Consider the following 12,735-nt stretch of genomic DNA (forward strand, 5'->3'; position numbering starts at 1 on the left):
TGCCATACTGCTTACAATAAATAAGCTTGAGGTTACGGAATTAATGGGTAATTAATCCAGTCTGTCAGCCACTCTTTACAATTATGGTACAGGTATTATGTGTTAGGTACTACGTACTAATTTATCTGATTTAGGACTGAATTTCCCCATACTTTCAAACATTCTTTTATTTGACGGGGAGCATTTTTTAAAATGAAATCTTGCTCAGAAGTACATTATAACACAGGTAAAAGCAGGCTCTTCTAGCTAAAGTGGGGCTGAGGTGACACTGACTTATCCTGCAGAATTCCTTAATTTTGCCAAAAAGCAGTTTGACAACCAGTGCTCTAACATAGGGGTCAGCAAACTATGGGCCATGGAAAATCCAGCCCAATGCTATTTATGTAAATAAAGTTGTAGTGGTTAGAGCTACACTTATTCTTCATGTAGTATACACGACAGAGTTAAGTAGCTGCCACAGAGATCCTCTGGCTCATAAAATCTATCTGGCTCTTTACAGAAAAAGTTTGCCAAATCCCTGCTCCAATATATAATGTGACTTAATTTCTGTAAAAATCAAAAGTTCTTACCATTTCTAGCAGACTTACAGACAAAAAACTCAATAATCAAGGAATAGTTTTTCCTATTCATATGTTTGTACTTGCTTAATGATAGAAGGAAGTTTTAAAAAGATTAAATAAAGTGAAAATACCTGGTGGAGGCAAGTAACCATGAAAAAGGACACTGCCACAAGAGGAACGCTCCAATTCTTCACATAAGAGAAGCCTTCTTACTAAAAACATTTCAAAGCAAACTTGTCAAGAGTACATGCAAACAGAAAAACAGTACTCCATTTTTATTTTCTCTAGTTCAAGAGGATAAGGAAAGAAAAGGAAAATTTTAATTAAGTCACAATATCTTTTTACTATGAAAATCCACAAAAACTAAGCACTGAACAAGTCCATCAAAAATTAGGACCTGATATAAACACAATTCATTTAGGGCAAGTTTCATACATGAGTCAAATCAAATATTAACAGAGCACATAAACACCAAATGTTAAAAGAACACATACCTAATGGGGTGATCCCGTAAAATTCTGCTTCATGCCTGAGAACATTAATACTTACTCCCCTACAAAGAAACAAATGATGTAAATTCTCTAACACTGGAAACCTGTATTATTATCTGAGGTGAAAGTAAAAAATTCTAGGTTCTTCATGTATACAGTCATAAGGCTTGAAAAATTATTTTTCTCCTAATATTCTTTATTTCTATTATCCTTAATCATTAAGAAGTCTAAATAAAAACTGCATGTGAACAAAAATATTCTGTTATCTACTTAAAAACCATTCATATATATACATATATATGAATTGGGTCACTAAAGGAGAGATTAGGGATCTATCAGGCTAGTACAAATAAATTGTCTAGAAGGCAAAGGATAGAATGGAAATCATTCTTTTATGGCATTAGCTGCTTTTAACTTTTTATCATAATCATTTCTATACATATTTATCTTAATCTCCCCAATTACACTGTAAATTCCCTACAAGCATGATCTATTTCTGATGTATACCTCACAGTGCCTACCATAGTGCTTATATAAAATAGTTATGTAATAAATATTTTTTGAACAAATAAAATAGAAAAATAAAAAGACTAGCCTTGGGAAGGGCTATGTTATCCAGATGAAATGATGCTACTTCATAGTAGTAAAGTAAAGTAACATGAAAATAAAATTTTAAAGAAATGGAAGATTCAGAATTTATAATACTAATGATTCATTTTAGGTTTCAGTTGGAATTTGTCCTTATTTTAAAAATATTCCCCAGCCTTAATAAACATATACAATTACTATGTTAATTTGTTTTTATTTGTAAAACTGGTTATAACTAGTTTAACATTAAAAGCGCTTAAAACTTTGTGTCTGGGGTTGGTGGCTCACGCCTATAATCCCAGCACTTTGGGAGGCCAAAGCAGGTGGATTACGAGGTGAGGAGATCGAGACCATCCTGGCTAAAACGGTGAAGCCCCGTCTCTGCTAAAAATACAAAAAAATTAGCCGGGCATGGTGGTGGGTGCCTGCAGTTCCAGCTAGTCGGGAGGCTGAGGCAGGAGAATGGCATGAACCCAGGAGGTGGAGCTTGCAGTGGGCCTGGGCAACAGAGTGAGACTCAGTCTCAAAAAAAAAAAAAAAAAATGCTTGAAACTTTCTTATTCTATTTCAAAACTATTTGTGCTAACAGTACAGCAGTACTGGCCAGAGGCATGATCAAAACTCACTGCAGCCTCAAACTCCTGGCCTCAAGGGATCCTCCTGCCTTAGTCTCTTCTCCAGAGTAGCTGGGATTATAGGCATGTACCACCACATCCAGTTTCAGTGTGAGGAAACTTTTAATCAAAGTCTTAGTAAAAAAATAAATAAATAAAACCTTTTCCGGCTGGGCGTAGTGGCTCATTCCTGCAATCCCTGCACTTTGGGAGGCTAAGGCGGGCAGATTGCCTGAGCTCAGGAGTTCACAGCCAGCCTGGGCCAACACAGTGAAACCCCTTCTCTACTAAAATACAAAAAATTAGCCGGGCATGGCGGCATGTGCCTATAGTCCCAGGTACTCGGGAGGCTGAGACAGGAGAACTGTTTGAACCTGAGAGGCGGAGGTTGCAGTGAGCAGAGATCATGCCACTGCACTCCAGCCTGGGCGACAGAGCAAGACCCTAACTCAAGGGAAAAAAAAAAACAAAAAACAAAACAAACCAAAAAAAACTTTTCGTTCATAAAATATACTAAAAAGACATATTTCTCTGTAATAATTTACTTTAAAAAGAGTGCATTTCTTACCTTAAGTCTAGTTCTTTTGTTCGAAGAAAATTTAAAATGGGTGCAAATGCTGCTGGATCTCTATCAATAAATATCTGTAAAAAAGAGAACTGTTTTATTTTCAAATTGCAAATTAATCTTTTAACTTTAATATCTGTAGCACTAATAGGTAACAAAGTCTGAATTATTTAAATACTACATTTCCTTGTTTCCACTCTTAAATTTTAATGTTTCTAAAATTGGAATGTAGTTCTGTGTGCCATTTCATGAGATGGTGTCTTTTTCTTGAGATGGTGTATTTTTCTTCCCCTGAATAGTTACCATTAAACTGATATTTTAATACGTAGAAAAAATCTTACTTAAAAATCACTTGTATTGACACCTTTGGTAAAAGTGACACCTAAGGAAACATTTTTATCTGAAACAGTCTAGAATTCAATTAATACTTTGAAAATACGAATACATAATACTTTCTCATATTGTTCAATCGTTAAAACTACAGTGTACTTTAATAATGCACACAGGGGTAACTGAGAAAAGTACTGCACACTGCTGTCGAAAGTGGAAAAGAATACTATTCTCATAACACTTTTGCTAATCTCAATTTCCTTCAGAGCTAGGGAGAGGTAATGAAATTTTTTTTTTTAAATAAAGCACCACAAAATACATAAGAGGAAAACAAATTGCTTAAAAATCTAAAACACATAATTGGTAACTTTTGTTTGTTTGTTTTGAGACAGCGTCCTGCTCTGTCATCTAGGCTGGAGTGGAGTGGCACGATCTGGGCTCACTGCAACCTCCACCTCCCAAGTTCAAGCAATTCTCCCGCCTCAGCCCCCTGAGTAGCTGGGATTTGAGGCACCTGCCACTACGCCAGCTAATTTTTCTATTTTTAGTAGCGAGGGGGTTTCACCATATTGGCCATGCTGGTCTTGAACTCCTAACGACCTCAGGTAATCCACTTGCCTCAGCCTCCTGAAGTGCTGGGATTACAGGCATGAGCCACCTCACCCAGTCCATAAATGATAACTTTCATGGAAATGTATACCAACACCTATTTTGAATCGTTTATAAAAGAGCTGGCCATAAAAACTTAACATCTTTTAAAACTTATGTAAATCAACTAGAAAGGGAAATGGCAGCCAGTAATAAAACTTTGCCTACTATGATCAACTATATATATACAATGAATGAGATTCTAAGCTTTATAAATTCTTTCTTTTGTTTTCATTAGAGTAGATCAAAAATTGAAGAAACATCACAGATTTGTGGAGATCTTATCACTGATAACTTTTTATAATTTCACATGGACATATCTGCCTTTGTTGCCTTATTTCATCTGCAAATCTTACCACAGCAAATAAATACCATTGGTCACTCTGTTGCCTCCAAATGGATGAACCAATTTTTTGCACTGAAACTTTACAATTCTTTCTTCCCTCACTGTACCAATGGTGTACAAACAAATTCATAAGATTATTATCCAAAATAAAATAAAAAACTGTAGGACTTTACTAATTTAACCTCTTATATTCTAATAGAAAAACATTATAATATTTACATTTATCCACTTACTGTTAAAGTTTCAATTATTGATCTAAAAAATATTTCTTCTAATGCCAATGTAAGCTCACATTCTACAATTGCTCTAATCATGAATACTTAAATTGCCATATATAGTATTCCCTATTTAGGGATCTTCTCTGATTATAAAAAACTATATAGGACAAGAAATAAAATTATGCCACTTTCATTCAGTGATTATTAAAATATTAGTTTTCCTATATTCTTAGAGTATACATTAGGACCAAGTACTATAAGCATTAATTTAAAAATATGTATCAATTATTGTTATACTCACAGCACCAGTTTCATCTCGAAGTGTTGAAATTCTCCCACTCAGCAAACTGGAAGTCATTAATAATCTAAAGTTAGTTTTTAAAATCTGAGTATAAACAAATGTGATAATTCTTTATCAAATGTTAAAGACCACTAAAAGTACGTTATCTATCTTCCAAGTTTATATATATATATATATTTATATATATATATATTTTAAGAGTTAACCTTTTCTATTAAAAAAAAACAATTTAACTGACAAAAATGATATTTTGGTAAATAAATGTATTAAAATATACACTAAAGAATTATAAGACATACCTGGAAAAAAACGAATCTGGAATCCACATAAGAGTTTGTCTTGAGGTACTAAATCTGCAATTAAAAATCATCCGGTATTATAAATAAGAATATGATTTGAAATTTCAGTATTAGTTAACTTGTTTTCATGTGCTGGCTAATGATTTACAAGATGTTTTATAGTTATAGCTGTAACAATATATTTATTACAGTTAGTATTTTTAAATGTTGCTTTCAATTCAGAGTTAAGATTATATAAACAGCTCTCAATAACAATAAACAACTAGTTATCTGCCATATAATGCATTTTAAAACACTACTTTCCAATAAGCTAATCTCTGCTGAAGAATCAACAATTAGCCCATCACACCAAGTCTCAACTTCTCAGTACAACATTCAAAATTACCTTCAGGTTCCATCTCATCTCTCCAATACAAACGCTGGTTTTCCCCTTTCATATGACAAAGCTTCTTCATATCCCCAAAAAATTCATGCTTACTACCATTTTGGTATCTTTATTCAGCTAGATCACCGTCCTCATGTCCAATAATTCAAGATCCATCCATCTTTCTTGATACCACTCAGGCCTTACCTTCCAGGTAATAGTTTTTCTAAATATCCTATTCTGTATTATCTCTTTTTAAGCTCATAGTAATTTCACTGTAAATTACTCTTTTAACACCTTCTTTATATGCAGTCTTGGGCTATTTGCAACTGCTGACTTCATTCTTGAAAATCATTCAGCCAATACAACTGCTCTGAGGTTGTCATTTGATCAAGCTTGTATATTACCACCAATTCTGAGAGGATCTTTACCGAAGTACAGTATAATAGACTGGGACAACAAACCAACAATTTATGTAAACTGATAGGGCAAACAAAGCAATATAGTACTTGCTCAGTCCAGCCCTTCTCTGAGTATTTTCATTTTAAGATATCACCTTGAACTACAATGTTACCTCACCCAGCCTAGCAAACCTCTACCTTCACTCCACATTTATTTTCTGGCATTATATGAAATCCCCAAATTTATTTTTATCTTTCATACTTAAACTAAACAAGGTGACTGAATAGTGGCACTAGTTACCATGCACTATCACCAGGAAACAAAGGCCAAGCCCCAGTCAAAATGGCTAAGAGATCTTTCCCAGACTGTGCAGGTATATACTGTATCACCCCTCTATTGTCTGCCATTACCTAAATTAGCAGCCTAGAATTATCAAAAACGTGGAAGGTGCTTACTTTTTGCTCACTGCAGCATAACCTCAAAATGCATCCTACTTCCCATTCCCATCTTCTAAGTGGGATATTAAACAGCACTGGATTGCAGGCCAGGGTGAAAACTTTGACTACCAAGGCTTACACAGAGCAGTGTCAGAAGTCTCATGGATCTCTCAACTTTGCAAGTCCATCCAGGCACCTGAGGCTACATATCTTGATAAATGGATTATCTGTACATTCACCTTTCAAACTCAGTTTCAGAAATGGATTTTGTATTAAAAAAGTATATGTTGCTTTTTCTTAAAGCCAGAGAGGATGACCTAAAAGCATTTGTTCTTGGCTTCTAGCACATGCTCAGTAAATGTTTATTGAAACTTATGTGTGATAAACAGAACCACACTCTACAAACTCAGTTAAATGTTCTGTACAAAACGGAGACTTGATTATTCTGTACGATCAGCATTTTATGGTTACAACAGAGCATTTTCAGAGTACACTAGTGTTGACAAACAGATGTCACTAAACTGCCCACTTAAACCATTTAGCAGTATCAGTCTCAGTGTCAGTAACAGCAGAAGCGGTGTATGCACTGTTCCATAAAAAATGCCTTAGTCTCTAAAAGAAATTTTCTTTTATTATCAAAACATGCTTTCCAATCACAATTAAAAGTTTATCTCAGCCAGGCGCCGTGGCTCATGCCTGTAATCCCAGCACTTTGGGAGGCCGAGGCGGGCGGATCACAGGGTCAGGAGATCGAGACCATCCTGGTTAACACGGTGAAACCCCGTCTCTACTAAAAATACAAAAAATGAGTCAAGCATGTTGTCGGGCGCCTGTAGTCCCAGCTACTTAGGAAGCTGAGGCAGGAGAATGGCATGAACCAGAGAGGTGGAGCTGGCAGTGAGCCGAGATCGCGCCACTGAGCTCCAGCATGGGCGACAGAGCGAGACTCTGTCTCAAAAAAAAAAAGTTTATCTCCACTTCTTCCCACTTACAACTTTACAATTTGTAAGGAAAAGTATTCTTTCACTGGCTAACTGAAGGAAAGACAGTAAAACAATTCATTTATTAAAGACATTTAAATGTAAACTACAGTAAGAGGTACTTTAGGGAACACATAGAAGTTGACTACTAACGAATTTCATAGGTTATGGACAGTCTAGGTGTTTTAAGTAGTTCCTATGCCCATTTATCTGATTAACAAATAAGCCACTTTATTTAAGAAAACACTGCAAATACTCCTAAATGCATTTCTTAGTAGACTCTTAAGAAAAAATAAAAAATATACAGATTACCCCAGTCACAGAAAACTGACTTGGTCCAAAATCAAAGTAAATCCAGTCAGTGGTAAATTGAAGGCTCCAAGGATTCACGACAATGCAGATTCACTGTTCTGGAGGCCATCAAATTCATTCCAAATGAGGACAGCTTATAACTTGCAATCTTTCATATTTACTACTGATTCAGCAATTGTATTCCAAATAATTAAAATTATGTACTACTTAGAAAATCACAAAGGTCTGCTTAAAATCACATTATCAGTTTCAATTTTAATCAGTATTTTGGGGAAAGGTTAGTAACCTGGAATTTCTGGGCAAAGGGATTGGATCCTCATCCTCACCAATTTTTTTAAAACATCAGGCCTCAAAACTAGTCTCAAATATAACTTCATGAAAACTAGCACACTTAAAATTACACATGATGAGTATAATCATTTGAAAGATAATGAAAGCCTTTTCTGTTTTGATTTGTTTTTCATCCCATACCCATAGTGTCTCAAGAATAGGGTCAGGTACAGTCTGGTCTCAGCAAAAGAATTACTAAAGAAATCTGCATATCCACAGTTACACTTCATGCAACTTGCCTCCTACTAAATTAACTTGGAAGCAATCTAATTAGTTATCTATTCTGCACTGTAAGTAGTGATAAAGACACTAACCCTTGCATTTCACATTTATTACTTCAAATTCCTATAACAATCTGACAAGGTTGCTACTGTTGTCTGCCACTTTACATTTTAATAGACTAAGCATCAAAATATTTGTCCAAGGTTGCTAGGCTAGTTAGAGATAAAGCCTGGGAACTGAAAACATATACCTGACTCAAAAGCTCTTTGTCCTGGAGTCCTCAACGGCTAGTCCCAGCTCTCTTGCATGAGGCCTAAAATCACACTTACCCATAACACAATTAATCACAAATTCAGTCACAGTGAATTCACTTCATTACTTTTTGTAAATAACGAATATTAACAATTCTAAATGAAACTTCATCTTCTCTACATTCTGAATCACCCACAAAGTATTATACTATAAAAATTAGTCATTTCTGTAATTCCTTTCAGTATATCCATTCTCATGTCTATTCTCTTGAGGAAAAAATTAAAAAAAGACCTTACCAATAGCATATGCTTCTCTGCTCCCAACAAACTCCTTTTGAGTTTGACTCTATCACTTCAGAACTTCAATTCTCCGTCACAGCAGTTCCTGAACTTCAGTGGCAATCATATCAGGATTTTTCTCTTACAATGGCTTAAGTGACTGTGTTACACTATGTTTTATACAAGACACAGATGACTTCTAGAACTTACCTAGCTCTTCAATTCTGCACGTGTATGATTCAAAATCAAATCTAGAAAATATTCTTAGAATATGGAGTCGGATGTTGTTTTCTACAGGCCATACCATTACCATTTATTTTATAAGCTCTTTTACCTTAACAATTTTCTGAAGTTTTTTTTAATGTTTCCATTCCCACTAACAATTTCATGTCTTCTAAACTGTTCAAACCAGTAATATATGTATTGTTTTGTATCTTTGCTAATATCACTTAGAAAAAATTAGAACCTGATAAGCTCAAGTTCCATAAATAATGTAAACACAAGATAAAACGTTACAGTGCCAAGATAACCGCCTTATGAGTTAAAACTTTTAAATGAATTCTGCAGTCTTTAATAAGAGTTCACTCAGTATTAAGCCATCCATACAGTAAATAACAATACTGCTTGATTTGTATAATAATACTGTATGTCCTTGTAAATGTCTGAATAGAAATATATTAACTATCGGCCAGGCGAGGTGGCTCACGCGTGTAATTCCAGCACTTTGGGAGGCCGAGGCGGGAGCATCACGAGGTCAGGAGATCGAGACTATCCTGGCCAACGCAGTTAAACCCCGTCTCTACTAAAAATGCAAAAATTACCTGGGCGTGGTGGCGCGGGCCTGTAACCCAGCTACTCGGGATGCTGAGGCAGGAGAATCACTTGAAACCGGAGGCGGAGGCTGCAGTGAGCGGAGAGCGTATCACTGCACTCCAGCCTGGCGACAGAGCGAGACTCCATCTCAAAAAAAAAAAAAAAAGAAAAGAAAATTAAAGAAAAGAAATACATCAATAGCAAGTAGAAACCAGTATAGGGATTTTAAATTATTATACTGTTACTCTTCAGTATAATCAACACACATTGCAGGCCTCCTCTTTCGGGGTATTCCACCAGTTACCAAACTTCCAGTATTTTAACGTGAATTTAGGAAAAACTCCACTTCTTACATTAGGAGACATAAATCTCCATAAGACTCGTTTCTATACAACTGCAATAATGTTGTAAATTATCTAAGTTTTGATTTGGGGGAAGAGGAAAAAACCCTAAGAACGAACGAAGTACCATGGTTTTCTGTGTTAAATTCTAGAAAGCTATCAAATGTATAGGATTAAAGCACTACAGTAGACACTTTTTGTCACTACGATTCTAAGACATTAAAATACTGTTAAAATGCTAGTTGAAAATCATATTCTTAAGCACAGAAAAATACACTGTATTCCAGAGCATTTCCTTGTTTATCTCCTATCAAGCCTAAAACTCAACTAACACTTCTTTCAAACAGCTGGCAAACTCCCTTTTCTGAGAGGAGTGACTCATAAGTTATAGGAAATCCACCAAAACTATGTTTTTTTTCCCCCAACAAACTTAATAACAGGCACAGAAAGGGGGGCGGAAGGCCAGAAAGAGAACAGACAGAGAAGTGCTTTCAGTCTGTTTACTCCAAGGGCGCCACACCGTGCCAATATCCAGAGCTTCCTAAAAGCAAATGTTCAAACTGCAGTTTCTGGACACACTGTCCTAAAAGTTGAACAGATCCTTCAAGCCCATGCACCAAGAAATTCTGAAAATAAATAACTAGGTACTGCAAATCTACAGCACTCCCATCACAGAAATCTTTCCAATTACAAATCCCCTAATTAGGCGCGGAAAAGAACACCGTACTCATCCCTAAGAAAACCGACACCTTGTTGACCAAAGAGAAAGGAAGGCAGGTTCATCTCCGACATCCAAACCACAAAGCCAGGCTTCTACTAAATAAATTCCTCAAATACACTCTAATCTGAGATGAGGTAAGGAGGACTATGTAATGGTCCTCCTTGCCTGATACCTTAGAAAGGGGGAGGGGCAAAGGTTGGCATTCTAGGACAGCAGCTACTATGCCACATGGGCCTGGTCCTCGGTGATTCCAAGCGGCCCTTCTGCCCTTCCCTTCCCAGAGCAGATCCTTCATCAGCTCCAAAATTCGCCCAACGTTCTTCCCGCCTGGAGGCCCCCACGTTCCAGGCTTGGCTCCCACGCTCGCCCTCGTTCCTGCGACTCTCGGTCCCCGTCGAGACCAGGAGGAGGAGGAGGCCGCCGCGGCATCCCCAGTGAAAACCCCCTACCCGCCGGCTCACCTGGTCCCCCCCACGTTCAGTTGGACGATCTCGCCGCTGCCGGCCGCCGCCGCCGCGGCGAAGCTGCCGCAGTGCCCTCCTGCCATCTCCGGCGGCTCCGGGCGCGCTCGCCGCCCTCCTTCCCCAGCCTGGACCGCCGAGCCCGGGGCTGTAGCCCGAGGCAGCGGCGACGGCTGCAGGGCCAGCAGGGCGGCGGCGGCCGGAGGGCGGGGGTTGCACGGGGCTTCCCCCACCTTCCCGGCGGCCGGGCGGGGCTTGCTAGCTTCTGCCCCTTCCCCCGTCAATCCTGCGGCGCACAAGGGCGGCCCGGCCTCCACCTTTCGCGGCCTCCAGGCCGCCGGGCCGCCCGGGCCTCTCCTCCGCTTTCGGCTGCCACCGACGCCGCCGCAGCCTGCCTGGGAGGAGGGGTCACCGTTCGGGACAAAATACCGCAGCGCTCACGCTTCGCCCGCCACTGCCTCCTAGAAGGAGGAGGAGGAAGGAAAGGCCAGGGAGGAGCTTCCCAAGGCCGCGGGGTCGGCTCATAGGGAGGCTAGGGGAATGTGCTCCTGGCCAGCCGCCTGCCCGCGCGGGATTCCATTTTTTCCCTCCCCCTCTGGGGCTCCGATCCCAGCCCCTCTCTCTTTTACGTTTCAGATTTTCTAAAACGAGGAAGCTGATTCGCAGATTGAGGGAAGATCTGGGCAAACTATCTACGGATCTTTATGACCCACTTTGTCCACATGGATTGGGAAAGGAAAAACTAATCCTAGAGGTAGTAAAAGTTGATGCCTAAATGTAGGCAGTGCAAATGCAGGGAACATTTGGGGAGTTTAAAACCTTATAGCGTTTACCCCAGAAAACTGCTTACTTTACCTTCTTTATTTTAATCCCCAATCTCCCAAGCAGTTTTTTTGTTTTGTTTTTTGTTTTTGTTTGTTAAGCAGGAAGGAAACCAAAGGACAGAAACCCCTAGGCTGTGTAATGCCCAGCAACCTATTTCTGGAATATAGTAAGCATTCAACTAATGTTAGACTCACACGGATAGCACACAATTTTATGCGCTTGTTTATTTATTTGTTTTTGCTTTAAACGGTATATATTCAAACCCAAAACCTTAGTGGCTATTAAGATATTTTTTAAATCGGAATACTGTAATACCTGATGCCCTGCTAACAAAGACTAACAAATATAGTGCGTTATGTTTCAGAGGTCATTAGTTTGTGATACTAAATTCTTAACATGAATGGTGTTTTGTTATAGTTGTACCATAATAATTCAAACTGATAATGTATCTGATGTTAAGTTTTTATTCTCATTGTCATAATTTTTACCAAAACATAAGAAATGGTTTCTGGCAAGCATACCAATGATGTGATATACTCTATCTAGATTCGAATTGAAAGAGGTTAGTAGTACATATGGATGTAACATAAGTATTATTTATCCCAGTTGATGATAACATTGTAATAGCTAATTTGTGTTTATCATATGCCAGGTAGTTTAGCTATTTTGTCATCTTTCTTCTTCACAACTATTGTTATAATTATTTTTAAAAAAGGAAATTCAGAATGAAAATGATCAGAAAACTTGCTCAAAATTACATAGGTAGCAAGTGGGATGGCAGGAATTTCATGGCAAGCAGTTTAAATTCAAGGCCACTATTCCTCATCCTTAACACTCCATTGTACCTCATTATCTTCCCGTTAGACAGGGAAGATGAGTAACAGTTCAGGTTAAAGTAGCAGCAAACTAGGAATCTAAATCAGGGTGTCCAATCTTTTGGCTTTCCTGGGCCACATTGGAAGACAAATTGTCTTTGGCCACACGTAAAATACACTAATACTAACGATAACTGATGAGCTTAGAGAAAAAAAAAAAAA

General features: G+C 38.0%; 1 protein-coding gene across 3 annotated transcripts in view; it reads right to left on the reverse strand.

The window, feature by feature from the left end:
- Window positions 1-11,443, reverse strand: part of KCTD3 (potassium channel tetramerization domain containing 3) — a 57,310-nt gene extending 45,867 nt beyond the window's left edge. For all 3 annotated transcript variants that reach the window (XM_050780537.1, XM_050780532.1, XM_050780523.1), the window contains exons 1-6: window positions 10,874-11,443; window positions 4,961-5,014; window positions 4,662-4,707; window positions 2,822-2,895; window positions 1,055-1,113; window positions 692-772 (exon numbers count right to left, since the gene is read on the reverse strand). In XM_050780537.1, the coding sequence (XP_050636494.1) occupies window positions 692-772; window positions 1,055-1,113; window positions 2,822-2,895; window positions 4,662-4,707; window positions 4,961-5,014; window positions 10,874-10,959 (400 nt within the window). In that variant the 5' untranslated portion in view covers window positions 10,960-11,443. The remainder of the gene's footprint in view (window positions 1-691; window positions 773-1,054; window positions 1,114-2,821; window positions 2,896-4,661; window positions 4,708-4,960; window positions 5,015-10,873) is intronic.
- Between the last annotated feature and the right edge of the window lie 1,292 nt (window positions 11,444-12,735).

Source organism: Macaca thibetana, chromosome 1 (assembly GCF_024542745.1).
Source record: "Macaca thibetana thibetana isolate TM-01 chromosome 1, ASM2454274v1, whole genome shotgun sequence".
Classification (NCBI taxonomy): domain Eukaryota; kingdom Metazoa; phylum Chordata; class Mammalia; order Primates; family Cercopithecidae; genus Macaca; species Macaca thibetana.